Source organism: Capra hircus, chromosome 11 (assembly GCF_001704415.2).
Source record: "Capra hircus breed San Clemente chromosome 11, ASM170441v1, whole genome shotgun sequence".
Classification (NCBI taxonomy): Eukaryota; Metazoa; Chordata; class Mammalia; order Artiodactyla; family Bovidae; genus Capra; species Capra hircus.
Genome location: NC_030818.1, coordinates 36,239,514 through 36,262,524, shown reverse-complemented (window position 1 = coordinate 36,262,524; position 23,011 = coordinate 36,239,514). Strand labels below are relative to the sequence as shown.

Below are 23,011 nucleotides of genomic sequence, written 5' to 3'. Positions count from 1 at the left end.
AGGGAGCCCCCCAAATATCAGTAACCCAAGGGATTTTACAAGGGAGCATTCCCCATTACCACTGGAGTGGTAGCCATTCCCTTATCAGGGGATCTTCCTGACCTAGGAATTAAACCCAGGTCTCCTGCATTGCTTCCCTGATGGCTCAATTGGTAAACCCAGGTCTCCTGCATTGCTTCCCTGATAGCTCAGTTGGTAAAGAATCCGCCTGCACTGTGGGAGCCCTGGGTTTGATCTCTGGGTTGAGAAGATCCCCTAGAGAAGGGAAAGGCTACCCACTCCAGTATTCTGGCGTGGAGAATTCCATAGACAGTCCATGGGGTTGCAGAGTTGGACACGACCGAGTGACTTTCACTTTCACTTTCCCTCCTGCATTGCAGGCAGATTCTTTACCAACTGAGCCACAGGGAAGCCCCACAGATTGTTAAATGAGTTGGTATAGCTACTACCTACCATCTGTTGAGGGCTCAGTATGTGCCAGCAGTATGCTAAAGGCTTTATATTTGTTATTTCATTTGATTTTCACAATTAACTGTAGGTACATTTATTATCTCAGCTTCCCTGGTAGCTCAAACGGTAAAGCGTTTGCCTGCAGTGCGGGAGACCTGGGTTCGATCCCCGTTTGGGAAGATCCCCTGGAGATGGAAATGGCAACCCACTCCAGTACTCTTGCCTGGAATATTCCATGGATGGAGGAGCCTAGTAGGCTATAGTCCATGGGATTGCAAAGAGTCGAACACAACTGAGCAATTTCACTGACTGACATTTATTATCTCAGTTTTACCTTTGAAGAAATGAATCTTAGGTTATTATGTAACAGGCAGTTTGCTTGCTGACCACAAGGCTTTTGCTCTTAACCATATGTCCAGAGTAAGGAAAGCTGCCTGGGCTGTGTCACCTGGGAAAACTGCAGCTGAGCCTTGAGATAGGATTTGATTAGGTAAGGAAGAATTTAGAGGAAGATGTTTAATGTGTGGGAACAGAGGTGGAGCAGATTGAGCACACGTGTTAGTCTGTACTCAGACCATCGTATTGAATTAGTCAGTTGTCTGTCCCTCTCTCTAGGCTGCATTGCTGTAGGGCCATTTGTTACTTATTTATGTTTCCATTGCCTGTTGCCATGTCTGGCTCTTAAATGATAGTAAAACATTTTGAGAAATGAATACCGCTTATCTGTGCGTCAAGAGAGAAGCAACTGGGAGAAAAGTAGAGGCATCATTAGGTGTTAATAGTGAATGACTTTACTAGAGATTGTTGTGTCAATTTTAGTAAGTTGTAGAGGACATAACTCTGACATATAATATGCTGAAACTCCAGTGTTACGCAGCCTGTAGTAGGTGGGGGTAAAGAGGAGAGTAAACCTCGGGTCTCTTTGTTCCCTTAGTGCCTTCCAGCAGAGGTATTACGCTACACTTGATGAAGATGACAGACCTGGCTTTCAGGCTTTTGGAAACCTACTCTCAGTGTGTTTTAAACCAGTTTGTTTAACTTGGTCAGATATTTATTGTCAGTTTGAAGGTTTTTTGGTTTCTTGTTTTAAAAATAGAACTAGCCCTGGAGGAGCTACAGTACTTAAGTCGTCGTATTTCTCAAGGTATACTTGTATGTTCAGTCAGTTGCAAAAAAGGTTCTCAGTGTTCACCTTGTTTCATCTCTGGTTAAATATTAGTGATGCAGAGACCTCTGCCACCACATTTTATAGGCATTGAACAGTGGTTTGAGCTTCCGTTAGGTAAAAAAAAATAAGTAGTAGTAAATAATATCTATATTATCATTACATTTGTTTTTGAAAAGTATTTACATATGTACATTTGTATATAAATAAAGTCGGAAGGATATTATCTAGGCTATTAACAGTCTTAGGCAACAGTTTTCAAATTTGTAAGCTTGCTGTACTATTTGAATCATTTAAATAAGTATATATTGCTTTCCTGATAAAATAATAATTCCCCCCCTCCCCAGTAATATTTTCCTCTCAGTTCTCAAGGATGCAACTTATAGTTGGTTAAAAAAATAAAGGAAAGAAAATGTATAGGTTTGTTGTCCCATCCACAGATTTCCAGCATGGTTCAGTATAGATGTTGAACGAACATTGTCTTATAATCTATGACTTAATTCATTGTTTATTCTCTGGGTTGCCCCCCCTTTTTTAAGGTATTAATTTTTTATATTTTTTAAAGGCAAATTATCTTCAGATATGTTTAGCCTCACAAGAAATATAAATTGAAACATTGTATTAGTGTTATATTTTTAATGATTTAAGTAGATTTTAAAAAACATAAATTATGCTCCCATCCGTCTGCTTAGGTGCTGCTGCTGCTGCTGCTAAGTTGCTTTAGTCATATCCAACTCTGCGACACCAAGATGACAGCCCACCAGGCTCTGCCGTCCTTGGGAGTCTCCAGTCAAGAACACTGGAGTGGGTTGCCATTTCCTTCTCCAATGCATGAAAGTGAAAAGTGAAAGGGAAGTCGCTCAGTCGTGTCGACTCTTAGCGACCCCATGGATTGCAGCCTACCAGGCTCCTCCGTCCATGGGATTTTCCAGGCAAGAGTACTGGAGTGGGTTGTCATTGGTGCAGTGGTTCTCAAACATAGTGAGACATCTGGGAAACTTACAAGAAAACAGCTGGTACCTGGAGCCCCATTCTAGCATAGTTAAATCAAAGAATATCTTTCAAGCCCATTAATCAATTATCTATCCCCATAGCCTTGTGAAGAAACCCAAGTTTCATACACATGCACTGAAGATTAAATGACTTGCCCATGGGACTGACATAGAGCAGTTTGAATTCTTAGCAAACTTGTAAAACCATTTTGTTCATGCTTGCTTGGCTATTGTGTTGAAATATGTAACTATTCTCTCTATCCAGAGTTGATTATAATGTTGGGAGTTGCAAAGCAACTTAACATGGAAACGTAAGACATCCTCCACTGTAGACAGCACCTTTGTTGCCTTCGTCCCAGGCAGCAGTCACTTGGAATTAACATCCTTATTTGGTGGTTTGTGATAATCTATTCCTTTTCTTGATCCTCAGTTTGACTTTTTTGAAGGAGAACTAGAACAAGTAATGTTCTTTTGTCTGTGTCTTCTTTTTTTTATTTTTAATCGCTTTACACTGCTGTATTGTTTTCTCTTGTACAAAGATATGAATCAACCATAAATATATATTTATCCCCTCCCTCTCGAGCCTCCCTCCCACCTCACCAACTGTGTCTTCTTGTCACAGAAAGTTGCTTTTCTGTGTTCCTTTACCTAGAGCTGTCTTTTGTGCCTCTTGCCACTTCTTCCCCCAACTGCTCAGATTATACTGAACTTTAGTTCCCTATTCAGAGTCACGACAGCTCTCTAATCTTTCAAGATTTGGTTCAGTAATGCCTTATTTATAATGAAACTTTCGGTTAAGAAAAATCACAAAATTCTAATGATAAACTGCATTTATGCCCCTCCTTCAGTATATTACTTAGTTTTCTGGTAAATGTCTCCTTACATCTGATTTTGAGTTCTTGACCTAAAGGAACAATTTGGGTCATACTGTACATGTTATTTGTTCTAGAAATGCTTTTTTTAAATTTTTTAAATATAAATTTATTAATTTTAATTGAAGGTTAATTACTTTATAATATTGTATTGGTTTTGCCATACATCAACATGAATCCACCGCAGGTATACACGTGGGTCGTCTCAGTGCACCAGCCCCAAGCATCCAGGGTCATGCATCGAACCTGGACTGGCTTGAATAAATACATAATTGAGTGAAAATAGGAGAGGTGGGTTTATGAGAAAACCTTTCATTTTATCTATCTGTTCATTTATTGTTTCTAGCAGTGAGAAGCTATATCTACATTTTTAACGTAATGTATTTCAGGACTTAGTCATGGAATGAAGTCAAAGTAATTCTCCATCCTCTAGATTTATCTGATAATTTTACCTTTTTAAGTTTTTTCTATTTCGTGGCACCTTAGGAACAGGGATTCCCTGGTGGCTCAGATGGTAAAGAACCCGCCTTCAATGCAGGAGACCTGGGTTTGATCCCTGGGTTGGGAAGATCCCCTGGAGAAGGGAACGGCTTCAGTATTATGGCCTGGTGAATGCCATGGACAGAGGAATCTGGCAGGCTGCAAAGAGTCCGTGGGGTTGCAAAGAGTTGGACATGACTGAGTTGACTTGCACTTAGGAACAGAAGAGAAAGACTGGAGCTGATATAGTGTAGAGATAGTATGTATATTTTTTTTTTTGGTAGAGGGAAGAGTTGAAGTAACTGTGTGAAATAAGTTAATTTTGGAGTTGGTTAAGGATTTCATTGGTCATCTTAGTTTTCCTGGCTATAAAATACTTGTTGTTTAGCCCTAGCTGTCAGGTATTAAAACACATTTTAAAAAATTCCTGTTGTCTACAATTTTTTTTTTTTTTTTGCATTAGTGGGTGTCTCTTAAAAATTTTTTATTGAAGTATAGTCTATTTACACTGTTGGGTCAGTTTCAGTTGTACAGCAAAGTAAGTTGTACATATATTCACTCTTTTTTAGATTCTTTTCCCATATAGGCCATTATAGAGTATTGAGTAGAGTTCCCTGTTACGCCTCACTTTTTATTCAGATGTTTTACATTTTAGTATAGTTTTTATTGTGTTAAAATTAACTCTTGCACTTTTCTTTAGAGATATTTCTAATTAATCATTTGTTGGTATTATGAATGGAGCAGTATTTCTTCAACTATTATTCTTTTTTATTTGGGAGCCATACAGGAAGCCTGCTGACTTTAAAAAATGCTGTTCTGCAGATTTTCTTCTGTAGTCTAAAAGCGGTTTTTTAGTTGATTGTTTCAGGGCTCCCTGGTGGCTTAGATGATAAAGAATCCCCTTGCCATGCAGGAGATGCAGGTTTGATCCCTGGATTGGGAAGATCCCCTGGAGAAAGGGAATGGCAACCCACTCCTGTATTCTTGCCTGGAGAATTCCATGGACAGAGGAGCCTGGCAGGCTATAGTCCGTGGAGTCCCAGAGAGTTGGACACGATTGAGCGACTAACACTTTCAGATGTTTTAGGTATAATTATAGCACTGACGTCGTACTATTCTGCCTTTCCTGAAGCAATTATCATTATTTTTGTTTCTGGTTTACTCTTTAATCTAAATTCAGAATAATGCTGATTGACAACAGTAAAAATAGTCATTATTGACTGAACATGATTTTAAAGGAAGTACCTCATGGAGGAGTCTACCTTAAGTCTGAAAGTGATTATTTAGTTGACTCATATGCATGCTTTTAAATGATTTGGTTTCTTTTTGTTATACTTGGTTAATATTTTCTAATTTACATTTTATTATAATCAGACTCAGGCCAATGTAATATCCACGTTAGAATTAAGTAAGGTTTTGTTTGTAGTTTATTTTACAACCAGTGTTTATAGGTATTCCACAGAAAGATCAAAAAAAAGGCATAGTTTCTGTAAGCTTATAATTTTTATTTGTGTCTTTTAAAGTCAGTTTTATTAATTATGTAATTCTATTTCCACTTATGCTTTAGTGGAAGTCAGATTGAAGTGGTAAAGACACACAGTAACTGATTTTGTTGCTGTTCTTCAGCACATGAAGTTTAATTTTCTGTTTCAGGACTGTATAATAGTCGGTATTGTATAATTGTATCAGGAGATGAGTAACCTCCAATGTTCTCTTTTTTGTGATGTTAGTGGCCATCCTGCATCTGTTATAGAGGCAAAATGGTGATACCTTTTATTCTTTATGAACTTAATTTAAACATCTTTCACAGTTAATTATTGTGATTTATGATCTCATTTTTGCCTGGTGAGAACAACTTGACTCCTGTGCTCTTATTTATTTAAAAAATTGCTTTGGCCACTGTGCTGCTTGTGAAATCTTACTTCCCCCACCAGGAATTGAACCTGGACCACAGCAGTGAAAGTGCTGAATCCTAACCAGTGGACCTCCAAGGAATCTCTCCTGTGCTGTTTTAAATGGGACTCGAGTAGTCTTTGATAAAGGGTTTTTTAATTAAGATAATAGTAGAAATGCAGAAATATTAATTACCTAGTTATAAGCATTGTACAACAGAAGTTGATATGAAATATTTTTACATGTTAATTTTAATTGTAATAGATAATGCCTGTTTCCTTTAAAACAGTTTGCTTAAACAGAGGTATACAGAAGAATATGAGTCAGTTTGACCATCAAGAAGTAATATTTTATAGTGTTTGCTTTATTTTTTAATCCTAACGCATGAGTGTTTCCTTTTGTTTAGTTACATATTGTGAATGTTTTGTATCATGATATTTTATATGATATTACATTTGATGTCCATAAAATTCTTTGAAAACAATTTTAAATGACTACACTGTAGTCTAAAGGCATAAACCACAATTTAACAAATCATTCCTTTATCAGACTTTTAGGGTTTTTTTCAGGAAATATTTATTATTGCAAGTGTGCATTGAAAAGATTTTTGGTATTTTGACTTTGATATTCTGAATTTTTATTTAGGGCATATTGCTGGATGTGATTTTTTTTTTTTTAATCATCCATAAATGCATTTAAGTACTTTCAATGACAGTATTTAAATTCTGGCTTTTAAAATTTCAGGTTTCATTTTTTGTCTTGTAAGTAGGACTACCCAATGTAAAGCACTTACTTAAGATTTAATTTCTTTGCCAAATGTCTTATATGTTTTATAGTAACACAGTCTTAATATTGCTTTGAAATGATGTTAATTTTACTTTTATTTGTGGATATATTTAGAACCTTAGAAACCAAATGATTGCCTTGAAGAAAAATAATTGATGAATGACAAAGCCTGTATTGAAAACCAATTATTTTTAGCCTCTAGTTAAGCTCTAATTCTTAGTCCATGTCAATAGTACTGTATAATTTTATACTTTACTTAAATTTTCTAGAAATATATAGTAGACTTATCTTCAGGATGTATAGTAGAAAAAGCCATGACAGCATTGTACATTTGATTATATAGTGACTGTTCCTGGTATGCCACTGTCTTTACTTGAGATTAAAAAGTAAAGCGTTTTACTAATAACACTATAAGGTTGTGAGGAGGAAGCAGTTGAAAAGTGCTTCTGTATTTTATGGTTTTTCCTCCTGTGGGAGGATGGAACCTAATGACTTGTCATCTATATATTCTGGATAGTTTAAGAAAATATCCTATTTGAAAATTAAGCCATGACTGTTATTAAGGTTTTGAAGTATTTTAATAGAAATTTTTAGTCCTGAAATTTAATGTGCAAATTAATTGGGAAAAGGGAATGGACTGTCTCTAAATACAATCTAAAGTAGAATTTTTGAATAAATACAAAGAAAGAACAACTAGAGTAGTTTTAAGTGAAGACTCTCAGTTTCCACTCTGAATATTTTTAAAAATTTCCTTTTTCAAGAATGAAAAAAGAAGCAACTTTATTGCATTTACCACTCCCAGTATTTTTGATGCACTAGTTTTTGGGGCTTTAATCTGCCTGCAGTGCAGGAGACTTGGGTTCTATCCCTGGATTGGGAGGATTCCCTGGAGAAAGGGAATGGCAACTCCCTCCAGTATTCTTGCCTGGAGAATCCCACGGACAGAGGAGCCTGGCAGGTACAGTCCATGGGGTTGCAAAGAGTTGGACACAACTGAGTGATTAACACATACAGTTTTAAGATAGAGCCCAGTAATGTGCGTTTTAAACAGTCTTATGTCTAGTGAACATTTATGAGGTGATGTCAAGTTTTTCCAAAGTGGCTGTAAAAACTGGTTTTGCCCTATTCTCACCAAAACTGGGTATTGTGAGCTTTTTAATTTCAGCCAGTATGGTGGTGTGAAGTGGTACCCTATTGTAGTTTTAACTTGCATTTACTGATGAGTGATGATGTTGAGTGCCTTTTCATATGCTCATCAATCATCTGGATGTTGGCTTTCCAGAAGTGCCTACCTGAGTCTTTTGCCCATTTTTAAAAAAAAATTTGTTTGTGCTATTTCTTATTGACTTGTAGGAGTTCTGATGCAGTTTGAGTGAGTGCTTTATCGGATAGATATGTGTTCCAAATATCTTTCACTTTTCATGTGTGAATAGAAGTTCCTGATTTTAATGAAGACCAGTTAACTTTCTTCTTTTAGTACTTCTGAGCTTTTCAGAAGTAGCATTCTTGGGCTGTGTTTTGAGAAATGCTGAGACAGGAATTATTTTCTGGTTGGGAAGAACTATTTGCTGTTAACAGGGGAAATAAGTTTCTGAGTAATCCCCCTAAAGTTTTTGGTTTTGTTAGCAGTCCTAGCTCCTCTAAGGATTCCCCTGTTGGTCTCTTTATAGTATTGAATTTTGGAGTTTATGAATTTCATGTCCTTCGTTTTTACACAATTTATATACTACAGCAAAAGTGATGTGCTTGTAGGTAAATTATTTCAATGGCTTAGAGCAGTGTTTCTCCAGTTTTTCCACAGAAATATCTTAGCCACAGGGGAGAGTAAGTGCCTAACCACAGGGGCACTTGGAGCCTGACAAGGCCTGAGGTAGCCACTGGGAACAAGATGTTTCTTTGGAAAATTCTGTTTTATCTTTAAGATAAATGCTGTTTCTTATGGTTTGTTTTCATTTGAAAGTAGCATTTAAGTGATTCTAGCTTTTACTCCCAGAGAAGGCAATGGCACCCCACTCCAATACTCTTGCCTGGAAAATCCCATGGGCAGAGGAGCCTGGTAGGCTGCAGTCCATGGGGTCTCGAAGAGTCGGAGAAGGCTGAGCGACTTCACTTTCACTTTTCACTTTGATGCATTGGAGAAGGAAATGGCAACCCACTCCAGTGTTCTTGCCTGGAGACTCCCAGGGACGGGGGAGCCTGGTGGGCTGCCATCTGTGGGGTCGCACAGAGTCGGACACGACTGAAGTGACTTAGCAGCAGCAGCAGCAGCTTTTACTCCTCAGTTTAGAGTGAAATTGAGGGAGACTTCAGGAGTTTGTACCGTGCTTTTTCAGCAGTTTGAAGTACCTCTGGCAGCCCTGGGCTTAAGGTCTTTGTGTATTGTCTTCATTAGCCCAGTTACTTTCGTGGCGTAAGTGCTTAAGAAACATTCACTGAAAGGTAAAACAACATCTCTGGTCTCATTGCTGCTCACCCTATACTGGTTAGTTGTCTAGTAGTAAGGTGAAATCATGGGATTATACCTTGGATGGACAGACAAGAGCTGAATAAATATGCAGCAGCCTGAGAAAATAGTGCTTTTACTGAACTAAGAGTTTTGAGGATTTTCTAGAAAAAGAAAAACAATTATTCTCATTTTAGAAGTTAAACGTGAGTTTACTTTGATCATAGTTAATGGGAAAGTGCTAAAGATCATAAGGAATATTAATGCTCTTTTCTGTGATTTGTGTATTTGTCTGTAGAACAGCCTTCCTAAAAGGAATTTATGATTTTAGGCATCCAGTAAAAGTTCTAAGTTTAAGTTTGGTTTCTAAGTAGTTAATCCTTAACTATGCCATGGTCATTCTTGCTTTTTGGGACACTTTTTCCTTCATTTTGCTTATAGTTGACACCTTTGATTACATTGAGTCTCTAAAGTTAATAAAAAAGAATGAAAACATACAATTTTGAGATTAAAAACTATACTTTTTGTAGCAATTTAATTTTATTATAGTTATGAGTCTAGAAACAAATAGTACAAATTAGATAATTTGCTGTATTGTTTCAGATTCTTAGTAAGCCTGCATCAAAGATTTTGTGGTTAAAACAGTAAACTTTTATGTCTATACTCTTTTCTTCTGTTTTATTGCGTTTTGATATGGTGTTTTAAATTAGTTTCAGTAAGTCCGTAAATAGGTTGTTATCTTGAATGAGCATTGTTTAATAAGGGAAAGGTCCAGAGGGATTCTTTTCAGGTTATTGTGGCGTAAGACCATACGACAATAAAGCAGCAGTGTTATAATTGGTCATTAGAATTTTTTTCCCAAACTTTAAACTCTTTATTTTGTATTGGGGTATAGCCAATCAACAGTGTTGTGGCTGTTTCAGGTGAACAGCAGAGGGACTCAGCCATCCCATTCTCCCCCAAACTCCACTCCCATCCAGGCTGGCAGATAACATTGAGCACAGTTCCACGTGCTTATACAGCAGGTCCTTTGATTATGCATTTTGAATATAGCAGTGTGTTCATGACCTTCCCAAAGGCCCTGACTATCCCTACCCCTCCCCGTAACCATAAGTTCATTTTTTGGTGTGTGAGTCTCTTTCTATTTGTAAGTAAGTTCATTTGTATCAGTTTTTTTTTTTCAATCCCACATATAAGAGATGTCATACACAATTTCTCCTCTATTTGACTCACTTCCCTCAGTATGGCACTCTCTAGGTCCACCGTGTCGCTGCAGTAGCGTTGCTTTGTCCTCTTTGATGGCTGAGTAATACTCCACTGTGTATACGAGCCACATCTTTACCCATTCCTCTGTTGATGAACATTTAACTTGCTGCCATGTCTTGGCTCCTGTAAACAATGCTGCAATGAACATGGGGCTGCATGTATCGTTTTCAGATCATGTTTTTCTCTGCATACATGCCCAGGAATGGGATTGCAGGTCATTAAAGGTTGATGAGAATTCAGTTATCATTAGAGGTTTCTTGTCAATAAAATACTTATTTGGTAATCTCTCAATTAAAATCCAGAGTAAATCTTTCCTGCACAATGATGAGTGGATACAAAATAACATCAAAGACATTTGAAATTAAAGTGTAGCAATACATGTTTTTAATTGTGGCAAGCTGTTAAATTTACCCTCTTAACAATTTTAAAGTGTACTGTGTGGTATTAAGTGTGTATACATTGTTATGCCACAGATCTCTAGGACTTTTTCATCTTGTATGACTGAAACCCTGTTATCTCCCTATTTCTACCTTCCCAGCCCCTGGCAACCATCATTCTGTTTCTGTGAATTTGATTACTTTAGATATTATATATAAGTGATAATCATCCAGTATTTGACTTTTTTTGATGTCTTATTTCACTTAGCATAATGTCCTCAAGGTCCATCTATGTTTTAGCGTATGATGGCCTTCTTCTTAAAGGCTGAATAATATTCCTGCACAGATATATATGTGTCTGTGTACACACACACATATCTATCTATTGATGGACATGTACATTACTTCTGCACCTTGGGCATGTGACTAATGCCTCAATGAACAAAAATATGTCACCATATCTATTTTTAAAGTCTCTATCAATTTTTCTCTTGCAGATATATTCGACTTTATGGGAGAAAATTTAGCAAAGAAGATCATGTTCTTTTTATCAAGTTATTGTATGAGCTGGTATCGATTCCAAAACTGGAAATCAGCATGATGCAGGGATTTGCCCGTCTCTTGATCAACTTATTAAAGTAAGTCCAGTTGTTGTAATTTCTGGTAAGATTTTTTTCTTTCTTCAAGATTTTAGGGAATGAGGAGAGCCAAGTGTTCTTTGGTAAGACCAAGTCCCAGGTTTTCCTTATCCTGGACACACAGCACAATTCCAGAAACAGGGAGTACTTCATAGATAGTACGGGAAAGTATGAAACTCATCTACAATAATGGTGGCACAAATTGTAATGCCTCTTTTTTCTTTTTTTAATTAATTTATTTAATTTTAGGCTAATTACTTTACAGCATTGTAGTGGTTTTTGCCATACATTGACATGAATCAGCCATGGGTGTCCATGTCCCTATAGGGTTCAGGTCCCCTATCCTGAACCCCCCTCTCGCCTCCCTCCTCATCCCACCCCTCAGGGTTGTCCCAGTGCACCAACTTTGAGTGCCTTGTGTCGTGCAACAAAGTTGGACTGCTGATCTATTTCATATACGATATTATACATTTCAATGCTATTATCTCAAATCATCCCACCCTCACCTTCTGCCACAGAGTCCAAAAGTCTGTTCTTTATATCTGTGTCTCTTTTGCTGTCTCACATATAGGGTCATTGTTACAAATTCCTTATATATGCATTAATATACTGTATTGGTGTTTTTCTTTCTGACTTACTTCACTCTGTGTAATAGGCTCCGGTTTCATCCACCTCATTAGAACTGATTAAAAGGTGTTCTTTTTAATAGCTGAGTAATATTCCACTGTGTTTATGTACCACAACTTTCTTATCCACTCGTCTGCCAGTGGACATCTAGGTTGCTTCCATGTCCTAGCTATTGTAAACAGTACTGTGATGAACCTTGGGATACCTGTGTCTCTTTCAGTTCTGGTTTCCTTGGTGTGTATGCCCATCAGTGAGATTGCTGGGTCATACGGCAGTTTCATTTCCAGTTTTTTAAGGAATCTCCACACTGTTCCCCATAGTGGCTGTGTAATGCCTCTTTTTATGTGGTGCCCTTTGAGGTTTGAGCAGCAGCAAAAGTCTTGTGCGTTGTTCTTCCTACTGACGTGTTTTACCAGCGAACGGCTGAGGATGGCAGAAAGCAAAACCCACTGTGATGACTGCAGCATTTAGCAACTACCTTCCCTGTATAGTGTGTGTAATGTGCACACTCTCTTTAATTAGGAAAAAGGAACTTCTTTCAAGAGATGATTTGGAGTTACCTTGGCGACCACTTTATGACATGGTGGAAAGAATATTATATTCCAAGACAGAACACCTGGGATTAAATTGGTTTCCTAAGTAAGTATTTCCATTTAAAGTACTTTTGGGAGAGCACTTTTGGGGCTTGACCTTAGTTGAGAAATACTGGATTACTTGAGATAAGCAAGCAAATATACAGTTTAATATGCTCATTTCTATGTAACTTGACTCCTAAAACAGTTTATTGCCCTCTTGAAATTAAAAGACACTCCTTGGAAGAAAAGCTATGACCAACCTAGATAGCATATTAAAAAGTAGAGACATTACTTTGCCAACAAAGGTCCGTCTAGTCAAAGCAGTAGTTTTTCCAGTAGTCATGTATGGACTGCTGGAGAATTGGACTATAAAGAAAGCTGAGTGCCAAAGAATTGATGCTTTTGAACTGTGGTGTTGGAGAAGACTCTTGAGAGTCCCTTGGACTGCAAGGAGATCCAACCAGTCCATCCTAAAGGAGATCAGTCCTGAATATTCATTGGAAGGACTGATGCTGAAGCTGAAACTCCAATACTTTGGCCACCTCATGTGAACAACTGATTCATTGGAGAAGATCCTGATTCTGGGACAGATTGGAGGTGGGAAGAAAAGAGGATGACAGAATGAAATGGTTGGGTGGCATCACTGACTCAATGGACTTGAGTTTGAATAAGCTCCAGGAGTTGGTGATAGACAGGGAGGCCTGGTGTGCTGCAGTCCATGGGATTGCAAAGAGTTGGGTATGACTGAGCCACTGAACTGAACTGAACTTATATCTGAAACTGCAGTTAAGAATTTCCCACCACTGTATCTCTTAACAACTAAAGTTCATCAGCATACTGGCCAAAGAAAACGAGAGATTTTTGTTTGAAATCTAGTATTTTGTCACTAAAAGTAATGCACATTTGGCATTCTTCATAGTAGATCCACGTGTGTTCTAATTCTTGGGGGTTCATGTTTGGGAACGCATGTAAGAATTAAAGATTTTAAAATTTAAAAAAAATAAAAAATTAAAAAAAAATAAAAAGAAAAAAAAAAGAAAAAAAAAAATAAAATGAATGCTTCACAAAGGGGAGCTTTGCCTATTCCAGGGGGACCCACATCCCAGAGCACACACACAGTTAAAGAAACATCAGTTTCAGTGAATGACTCTTCTTAGAGGACGGTCAAATATGCTCCTTGGTTTATACAATTTCCTAGTAATGTTTAGACATTCCAAGATTATAAATCTCTGGGTGTTTTTGGCTTCTTGTGCATACATCCTGACTCTTCCAGATCTCTCATTTTATGTTTTATTTGGAACCTTTACAGAGTACAGTGTGATGATCTGTCCTTTTTTGAATAATAGTGATTTCAGACTTGACTTCACAGTGTCGTTTTTCCCTGTTAACAATTTGTCCAGTTGTGATCTATGCCTTTAATTTCTTAATCTTTGCATGTTTGACTTGAATTTGTAACTGAGGTTTATTTTTAGGAAATCTTCTCTTCAACTTTTAATAGCTATTTCCTTTTATTATCTAGAGTAGTTTGTTACATATATATGTACTAATTTCCTGAAGAGCATCATTTTATATGCCTGTATTATTTTTCCTTTCTCTCTTTTATAAATTAAATCTTTAAACATTTACTCTGTCTTTTTCCTCTCAGTCCTAGACATGTTTACATGCCTACCCAGGTCAGTTCATTTAATTATTAGGCTTCACTTAAGTCAGCAGTCTTAAGTGAATTTATTTGGAAAATGATGGCAAATGGCAGACTCTAAAAGATATTCGGGTCATAGATAAATAGTGAAATGATTTAATGAAAAGAGTAAATAAATATAGGTAACTGTGAACTCAGGCCCTAACTCTTTTTGGACAGTGCTCACAAATATAATGGTCAGAAGGCATTTATTTCCTGAAGACTCCATGTGTTAAAACAAAGAAACCCATTTCAGTGATAAAAATGGCAAAACCTGTCATAAAACTATATGGTAAAATGTCCAAATGTGTTTTTACTAATATTTATTATGAAAACCCAAAATTTAACATGAAGGATTACTTTTGAGTTTTATGTCTGCTGGAGGGAGCGTGGCACAGACTGGACTGACTAGACCTTAAAATATGAGCCCATTGAACTTGTGATTAGAATCACCATTTCAAAGATTTCAGAAACCTTTAATCTGTGTTCAAATCAGTTATCTTTCTGAAATTTTCCTGGCTGAATTTTTGACTACCTCTGAAAATGTTTGATAAATCATGTGGGAGAGAAAGCAATTCCGTCAGTAATTTCTCCTTTTTCAGTAGTTCTTTTACTTGCTTCTTTATAACCAAGTGTCATACCTCCTGTCCTGACAGGTGTAACTTTCCAGAGGCAGCCACTTTTTTTTTTTTTTAGGTATTATATGGTTATTCATGGATACATGTGGCTTTCCTCTTCAGCCACTGTTTTCCTGGAAATTTTGTTAAAGCTTATAACTGTTAGTGTTAGTTATTGTTTGTAGTTCTTCCCATTCATCTTGATACTAATTACCAAGTTATTTCCTTAACTTCACATTATCCCTGCTGTTATGGAAACTTTTCCTTAAAAGTTTCACCCTAACTGTTCTTGGTATTTTGAAGAGACCTCGAGTCTTTGCCGAAATCTTTTGCCTTAAAGCCATGACTCTTGACTCAAATAGACTCAGAAACTCCTGTTGTATTCTATAGATAACTATTCCAAAGTGAAATTCATAAGTAACATGACCTTTCTACACTCAAAAATAAATATAAATTATGTTTTAACCAAAAAAGAAATAATGGGAAAAGAAATAAAGGGAAAGATAACTCAATTGAATGCAGAGTTCCAGAGACAAGGAAGGAGAAATAAGAAGGCCTTCTTAAATGAACAGTGCAGGGAAATAAAGGAAAACAGTAGAATGGGAAAGACTAGAGATATCTTCAAGAAACTTGGAGATATCAAGGGAACATTTCATACAAGGATGGGCATGGTAAAGGAAAGAAAAGGTAAGGACCTAACAGAAACAGAAGAGATGAAGAAGAGGTGGCAAGAACACACAGAAGAACTATAAAAAAAGGTCAGAGACCCTAATAACCATGATGGTATGGTCAGTCACCTAGAGCTGAACATCCTGGAGTGTAAAATCAAGTGGGCCTTAGAAAGCATCACTATGAACAAAGCTAGTGAAGGTGATGGAATTCCAGCTGAGCCATTTAAAATCCTAAAAGATGATCCTGTTAAGGTGCTACACTCATTATGTCAGCAAATTTGGAAAATTTGGCAGTCTCCATAGGACTGGAAAAGGTCATTTTTCGTTCCAAAGAAGGGCAGTGCCAAAAAATTGTCAAACTACTGTACAGTTAGGGTCATTTCACATACTAGCAGGGTTATACTCAAAATCCTTCAAGTTAGGCTTTATCAGTATGTGAACCAAGAACTTCCAGATGTATAAGCTGGATTTAGAAAAGGCAGAGGAACTAGAGATCAATTGTCAACATCTGTTGGATCATCAAAAAAGCGAGAGTTCCAGAAAACATCTGGTTCATTGACTATGCTAAAGCCTTTGTGTGGATCACAACAAACTGTGGAAAATTCTTAAAGAGATGTAAATACCAGACCACCTTACCGGCTTCCTGTGAAACCTGTATGCAGGTCAAGAAATAGCAGATAGAACTGGACATAGAACAACTGACTGGTTCGAAATTGAGAGAGGAGTACAAAAAGGCTGTCTATTGTTACCCTGCTTATTTAACTTACATGCAGAATACATCATACCAAATGCCAGGCTGGATGAAGAACAAGCTGGAATCATGATTGCTGAGAGAAATACCAGTAACCTCAGATATGCAGATAATGCCACTGTAAGGGCAGAAAGTGAAGAGCTAAAGAGCCTCTTGATGAAGGTGAAAGAGTAGAGTGAAAATGCTGGCTTGAATCTCAACATTCGAAAAATGAAGATCATGTCATCTTGTCCCATCACTTCATGGCAAATAGAAGGGGAAAAAGTGGAAGCAATGACAGACTTTATTTCCTTGGACTCCAAAATCGCTATGGATGGTGACTGCAGCCGTGAAATTAAAAGACACATGCTCCTGGGAAAGAAAGCTATGACAAACCTAAACAGCATGTTAAGAAGCAGAGACATTACTTTGCCAATAAAGGTCCATCTAGTCAAAGCTGTGATTTTTCCAGTAGTTATGTACAGATGTGAGAGTTGGACCATAAAGAAGGCTGAGTGTCAAAAATTGGTGCTTTTGAATTGTAGTGCTGGAGAAGACTCTTGAGAATCCCTTGAGCAGCAAAGATCAAACCAGTCAATCCTAAAGGAAATCAGTCCTGAATATTCTTTGGAAAGTCTGATGCTGAAGCTGAAGCTCCAATACTTTGGCTACCTGATGCAAAGAGCCGACTCATTGGAAAAGACCCAGATGGTGGGAAAGTTTGAAAGCAAAAGAAGAGGGTGGCAGAGAATAAGATGGTTAAATAACATCACTGACTCAATGGACATGAATTTGAGCAAACTCTGGGAGATAGTGGAGGACAGAGGAGCCAATTTGCTACGTCCATGGGTTGCAAAGAGTCAGACACAACTTAATAACTGAATAACAACAAAGTTTATTTGAAGCAATCTGTATTTCAAACGTGCATGTGCTATTACACTGTAAAACAGTATGGTATTCAGATTTTACATCTATTTATAATGAGTAAGTTTGAATTTATAAGTAAAAAAGGGCAAAACACAGTCTGTATCAGAAGTACAAGAAAACGTAAGAGCAGTATTTTTAGTGGACATTAAAATAAAATTTAGTACTAGGATACAGAATAACAGATCATACATCTGATAAGAGAGCGAGAAATAACTTTTAACTTCAGACTACTGACTGGGAAAAAAGGAAGTAAGATACTCTGGCAGGTGAGCTGACCTTATTTATCACATAGGGAAAAAGTGAGAGTGTTAGTTGCTCGGTCATGTCTGACTCTTTGTGACCCCATAGACTGTAGCCCACCAGGCTCCTCTGTTCACGGAATTCTCCAGGCAGGAATACCAGAGTGGGTAGTCATTCCCTTCTCCAGGGGATCTTCTCAATCCAGGGATCAAACTCTGGTCTCTCGCATTGCAGGCACATTCTTCACAGTCTGAACCCCCAGCGAAGCCCCTATTTATAACATAGTGTCACAGTAATTCTTTATTTAATTATGTGGGATAGTTACTAGTATTTCCAACATTATTTTTGAACATTATTACATGTGAAAGAAATAGAGGCAAAGGATGAATTAGGAAAAGACACATTAGTATATGAAGCCATATAAAATTTGTGCAATTGACTTTTGCCAATGTAAATAATGTCAGTGTATAATTTTTACAGCACGAATAGCCTTTTGTGCCCTACCCAAAAAGGATGACAGTCCAAAAAAACATGAAGCATTTCAACAACAAAACTATTAATGAAGTTCTGTAACATCCTCATTTTTTGTGTATCACTAACTGCCAATGATACTTGGTTCTAAAACAATCATCAATATTAGTTACATATTTATATGCAAATCTGTATATGCTCAAGGATTTGGTTTTGGCAAATCAGATGTGGCAGCAGAATTGCCATTATGCTGTAATTTTTTCTTTAGAAATCATGAATAACCTTAGGTAAAATTTTCAGCAAAACAAAATACAGCCTTCCTTCAATTTATTTGTTAGTTGTATTCCTAGAGATTCGATGTCTATTAATAAACTGTGAAAAATAGTTAACGTTAAAACAGTTATCTTTTATGTTCAAAAAGTTTTAATCTATATGACCATGTATTGAGATATTTGAAAGTCTTGCAATAATAATTTTTTGTTGAGTTTGGCTGTTCTGTGAATTGCTGGATATCTGGTATACCTGGCTTTTAATCACTAAAGTTTCAATGAGTCCTCCCTACTAATTGTGATAATAAAAAATGTCCCTTACATTTCCAGAATGCTCCCTGCATGTGGTTAAAGTCTTACGGATTTGTTTTCTCTTTTCTTGCTTCCATGCAAGTTAAAGTTTCCTGCCTCATTAATCAGCCCTTCCTGTTTTCTTATCACTAGTCCAGCACTTTCTTTTTTTCTGTTTTTAATTCTGTAAGATGCAGGTCTTTTAGTTTCCAAACCTATATTCTTCCTGTTCCTGTGCATCTCAGACTGTCCACTTAATACCTCCTACCCTTTCCCCAAAGAGGTTTCCTAAGAGGTATGGTATGAGGAATTTCTTGGAATTTTTACATTTTATCTTAAACATTCATATCTTCATTAAGCTTATTAAGTCATGTTTTCATAAGTAAAAATTTCTTCCCTGTGTATCTCTTGACTAAAGTTGATGCTCCAGGAAGATGAGCTATAGTGGCCTAGGGGCTTGAAGTACTTACATACCGGGCTGTATGCTTCCACTAAAAGGAGCGCACGTTGTGAAGTGCAGCTCTGTTGATGCAGCCTCTTTCTAAACCTGGTGATTATTGTTCCAGTTTTAAGGAATCAGGAAGAATACTGGGAACTACTTTTGAGGGGACACTTTCTTGGTGAGAGGCCACACCGTAGGACAAAATTTGAAGCTTAATGTGTCTTCTGTTTAAAAAACAAGATAGAAAATTATACTTAAAACAGTTTTTCAGGACTATAGTTCTTTATTCATTGTGTCTCATTTCTTGTAATCTTTTTACTGTTATTATCATATTTTACTTCTCTGGAAAGGAGAACCTATTACTGTATTTCCATTCAGGTCACACTGTTTAAAGTTATATAACAATTAACTTTGAAAGATTTTTGAATTCTTTGCTTCTTGGACTTTTCTTCATCACATTTGCCTTGATTTTTAATACCAGAGGAATCTAATGGTCTTGGTTCTTATGCAGCAATATTAGAGATACTGTTTGGAGAGCCAGATAACAGTACTTTTTGTTCCTCACAGGTAGTCTCTGTCCCCTGAATTTCTAAGATGGGGGGGTCACTGAGAACATTTTAAAACGTACTTTCTACTAAAGATTCTATTTATAAATAATACAGTAGAATAGCAAGTGTTCATAACCAAGGGATAGAAGTGTAACTTTTTATAAACATTTTATTTTAGAAAATTTTCTTAAAGAACCCTTTAATATGGCATGCTTTTGGAACTGGTATTTTGTTTTGAGTACTTTTGTCTTAGATGTATTCTGACACATTTTGAAACAGTTCTGTCAGCTGACTGCATGTGCTGATGACTATTTTTAGAATACTATTTTAGTAATCAAAAGTGAAAGGTTGCTTCATTTGTTAACTGTTTGTCTTTCAAGTCTTAAACTCCTGTGCCTGTATTTGTCTTTACTGAAACCACTGCTTAGAATGCTGTGCATTTCAGCATGATTTTAAAAGCTGGTTCCATTGTTTGGAGCAAGGATTATAAACTTGCTTCTCCTTTCCCTTGGTCTTCTCTGTCCCATCCTCCTCCTTCTCCTTTGCTTCCTTTCCCTCTTTGTCCTCCTTTCTTTTCGCCTCAGGGGCAAAATACCCTTTTTACTCTTAATCTGTCTTACTTTCTACTGGAGAAACAATTTGTAGGGGTTTTGTTTATTATTATTCAGTAGAAAAATTAAAATTGCGGAAGATCTGTGAACTTAGTACCAGCTGTGAACCTAATACTAGCAACTTAAGAGCTGCTTACTGTTTACTTCATAAAAGAAGCATTTGAATCTTTGGGTCATGGTTTTATGTCATGAAACAGTGTCCCACGCACTTAATTGGAGTAGCATATTACAAGTTACAAATCTAGGCAGCACACTAAGGAAAAGAGAAGAGGGCAGATAATGAGATGGTTGGATGACTTCACCGATTCAATGGACATAAACGTAGGCAAACTCTGAGAGATGGTGATGAACAGAGAGGCCTGGCATGCTGCAGTCATGGGGTCACAGAGTCAGATACGACTTGGCGACTGAACAACAACAAAATTTTGTGTGAAGTGGTTGTGATAAACGACTGCTTGCCGATAAGCAATGTTAGGTTTTAAAAGATTAGCTTTGAGATGGCTAGTGTTTGACTAACTGATGGTAGATTTGTTTGATTTAGGAAACCAGGAAACAATGGATGTATTAAGTTACAGGGAGGTTGAAGGAGAGGTATGTAGAATATACCAGGGTTACAGTTTCCGAGTTCATTTATAAAAAAGCCAGTCTGATTACCCTGAAGTTAATTTTTAGCTTGAGAATTGTGAAGTGAAGCTGAACGTTCTGGCCATGGGCAGTCCATACGACTCCCGTCTTGACTGTCATTTGCTGTACATTTCTTTGATTTCGACATGAACATTGTCCGGTTTATATAAGTCCACTATCTCAGGAACTGGAGGCCAAAGCTTTTGGCTTTCCTCAGGCTTCTCTGCTACATCTTTGGCATTTACTTTATTAACGTAAGGAATCATAAGGAACTTGCTTCCCAAAAAGGAAAATTCACACAGAGTCATCTGTTGAAACTGGGACAAGAGCTCAAGAATTGGGACAGGAACTTACTTTCTGCCCTGATAAATAGGGTGACATTTGGGGGAAGACTTTCCTATTTTGATGCCATTTCCTAAATATAAATTAATAGTTACTCAGAGGCAGTAGAACAAGTATAAAAGCAAAATTAGTACAAAATTTTAGTTTTTAAGGAGATTGGAAATATAATTTATTTTGGCTAAATATGAAATATAGTTAACATTTATTGTGCTTAATTCTGGGCCAGGTAACTGCTTTCTTTACATTATCTTGTTTAATTTTTGTAAAAGCCTAATGAGAGGTAGGTATTACTGTTCTTATATAGATACAAGGCTATATAATATTTCTCTCCTAGTAAATAGTTGGACAAGTGTTCACCTTCAAATCTGTCTAACTCTGAGCCCAAGCTGTGAACCATTCATTACATGATATACTGTGGCTTTCTTTCCAACCTAACATGCCTTTACTAAGAGGGAAGAGTGTTTCAGAAAACCCACCCAAAGCCTAGTTCCTCTGTTAGATCCCTTTTGATTTATTTAAAAAAAAAGAAAAAGTGTTTTGAACTGTCACTTTAACATTAGAAATTTCCAACAGTTGGGAAAACTTAAGTGATTATTCACTCCCTCTAAAAATTAGTGAAATACAATCTAGTAGCATCTAGCCTTAACCTTTTATTTTATTTTTAAACAGAAACATTGTTCCCTTCATCTTGAGAGATTACAAGAATCACAAAAGGTCACTATACAGATATCACAGGTTAGAGAGATTGTACCCTTTTCTGGATAAAGAGCATAAATCCATTGGCACAGGCTTATACATAAGGCGGGGTTGAATTTGACTTCATTTAGATGAACTGAATCACATTCCCACACACCCCATTCCTCTAGTGAGTGAAGTGACAGCTATCAAGTCTTACAATAACCACCTGTCCGTCTGAAGCATGAAGGGAACTGGAGAAAGCATAGCTATGCAGCCTTTTGTGACTGGCTTTCTAGAATCATTTTTGATATTATATGAAAATTTGTTGGTAGAATACAAGTTACCAGTAAGCATAGCAGGTTTTCTGTGTTGTACTATCAAATAGAAATACTGCCACAGAAATAGTTAAAAATAAATGTAAAGTTAACATGAAAACAGACATTAGGAAGTGTAGAATTATAGATCTTCTGCTTATTTCCTTGAATTATAAGTTTACCATTTTAGAATTTTTTTTAGAATTACCTTTTTTTAAAATCTGTATTTAAATTGATCTCTTATTTTGTTTGTAACCTGATGGACCTTCACATCTTATCTATGAGTTCTAAAATTTGTTTCTCAGTGGGGGTCTTCAGTCCAAACTAAAAGAAGATCCAAAGATCCATGCTTTTATTTATCGCCCTGATAGAAAAGGTTTATAGAGCTTTGTAAATTAATAAATATATAAATATGTTAGTAATATATGTATATATGTAAATGAACACAGCCTTGTTATAAGCCCTTCAGAAATGCCCAGGAGTAAAAATCATAGTTCTGGTCTTCAGGGAGTTGTAAATGTAGTTGGAGAGAAGTTTGCCCCACTCTCCCCACCTTTTAAAAAAAAAAAAAAAAACTAGGCAAGCTTAGATGTTCCCTCAATTAAACTCTGATTCTGAACTGGTGAGTTTTTTTGTAAGAGAAATTGATATCTCTCTTTGATAATCAGAAGATGCTCCACGGTGGCTCTCTAGCCATATGGTCATCGTCTTTATTTTAGAATTACCTCATGAGCTGTAGCCCAATTTCCTCTTCAGTTAATTTTGTTCTAAATATTTACTTTTGAAATTAAAGAAGATTCTTACTGTTTCAAGTAATGAAGTTAATGGTTTTCTTCCTTGGTTATATACTACATTGATTACTTGTGCTGAGTTTGGTTTGTGTTATTCCTTAGAATTTCCTTAAGAATTTCTTAAGATTAGTTCTTAAGCTTTCAGAGACGTTGGATAGACTTTTGGACTTAAGAATTCCAAGAAGCTTAATGAGAAAGTGTCA

At 36.7% G+C, this 23,011-nt stretch overlaps 1 protein-coding gene across 1 annotated transcript in view; it reads left to right on the top strand.

Moving 5' to 3' along the window:
* The window catches only part of PSME4 (proteasome activator subunit 4), a 96,408-nt gene that overhangs the window by 9,865 nt on the left and 63,532 nt on the right, over positions 1-23,011 (top strand). The window contains exons 2-3 of the mRNA XM_005686603.3: positions 11,222-11,362; positions 12,512-12,628. Coding sequence (XP_005686660.2) covers positions 11,222-11,362; positions 12,512-12,628 — 258 coding nt within the window. The remainder of the gene's footprint in view (positions 1-11,221; positions 11,363-12,511; positions 12,629-23,011) is intronic.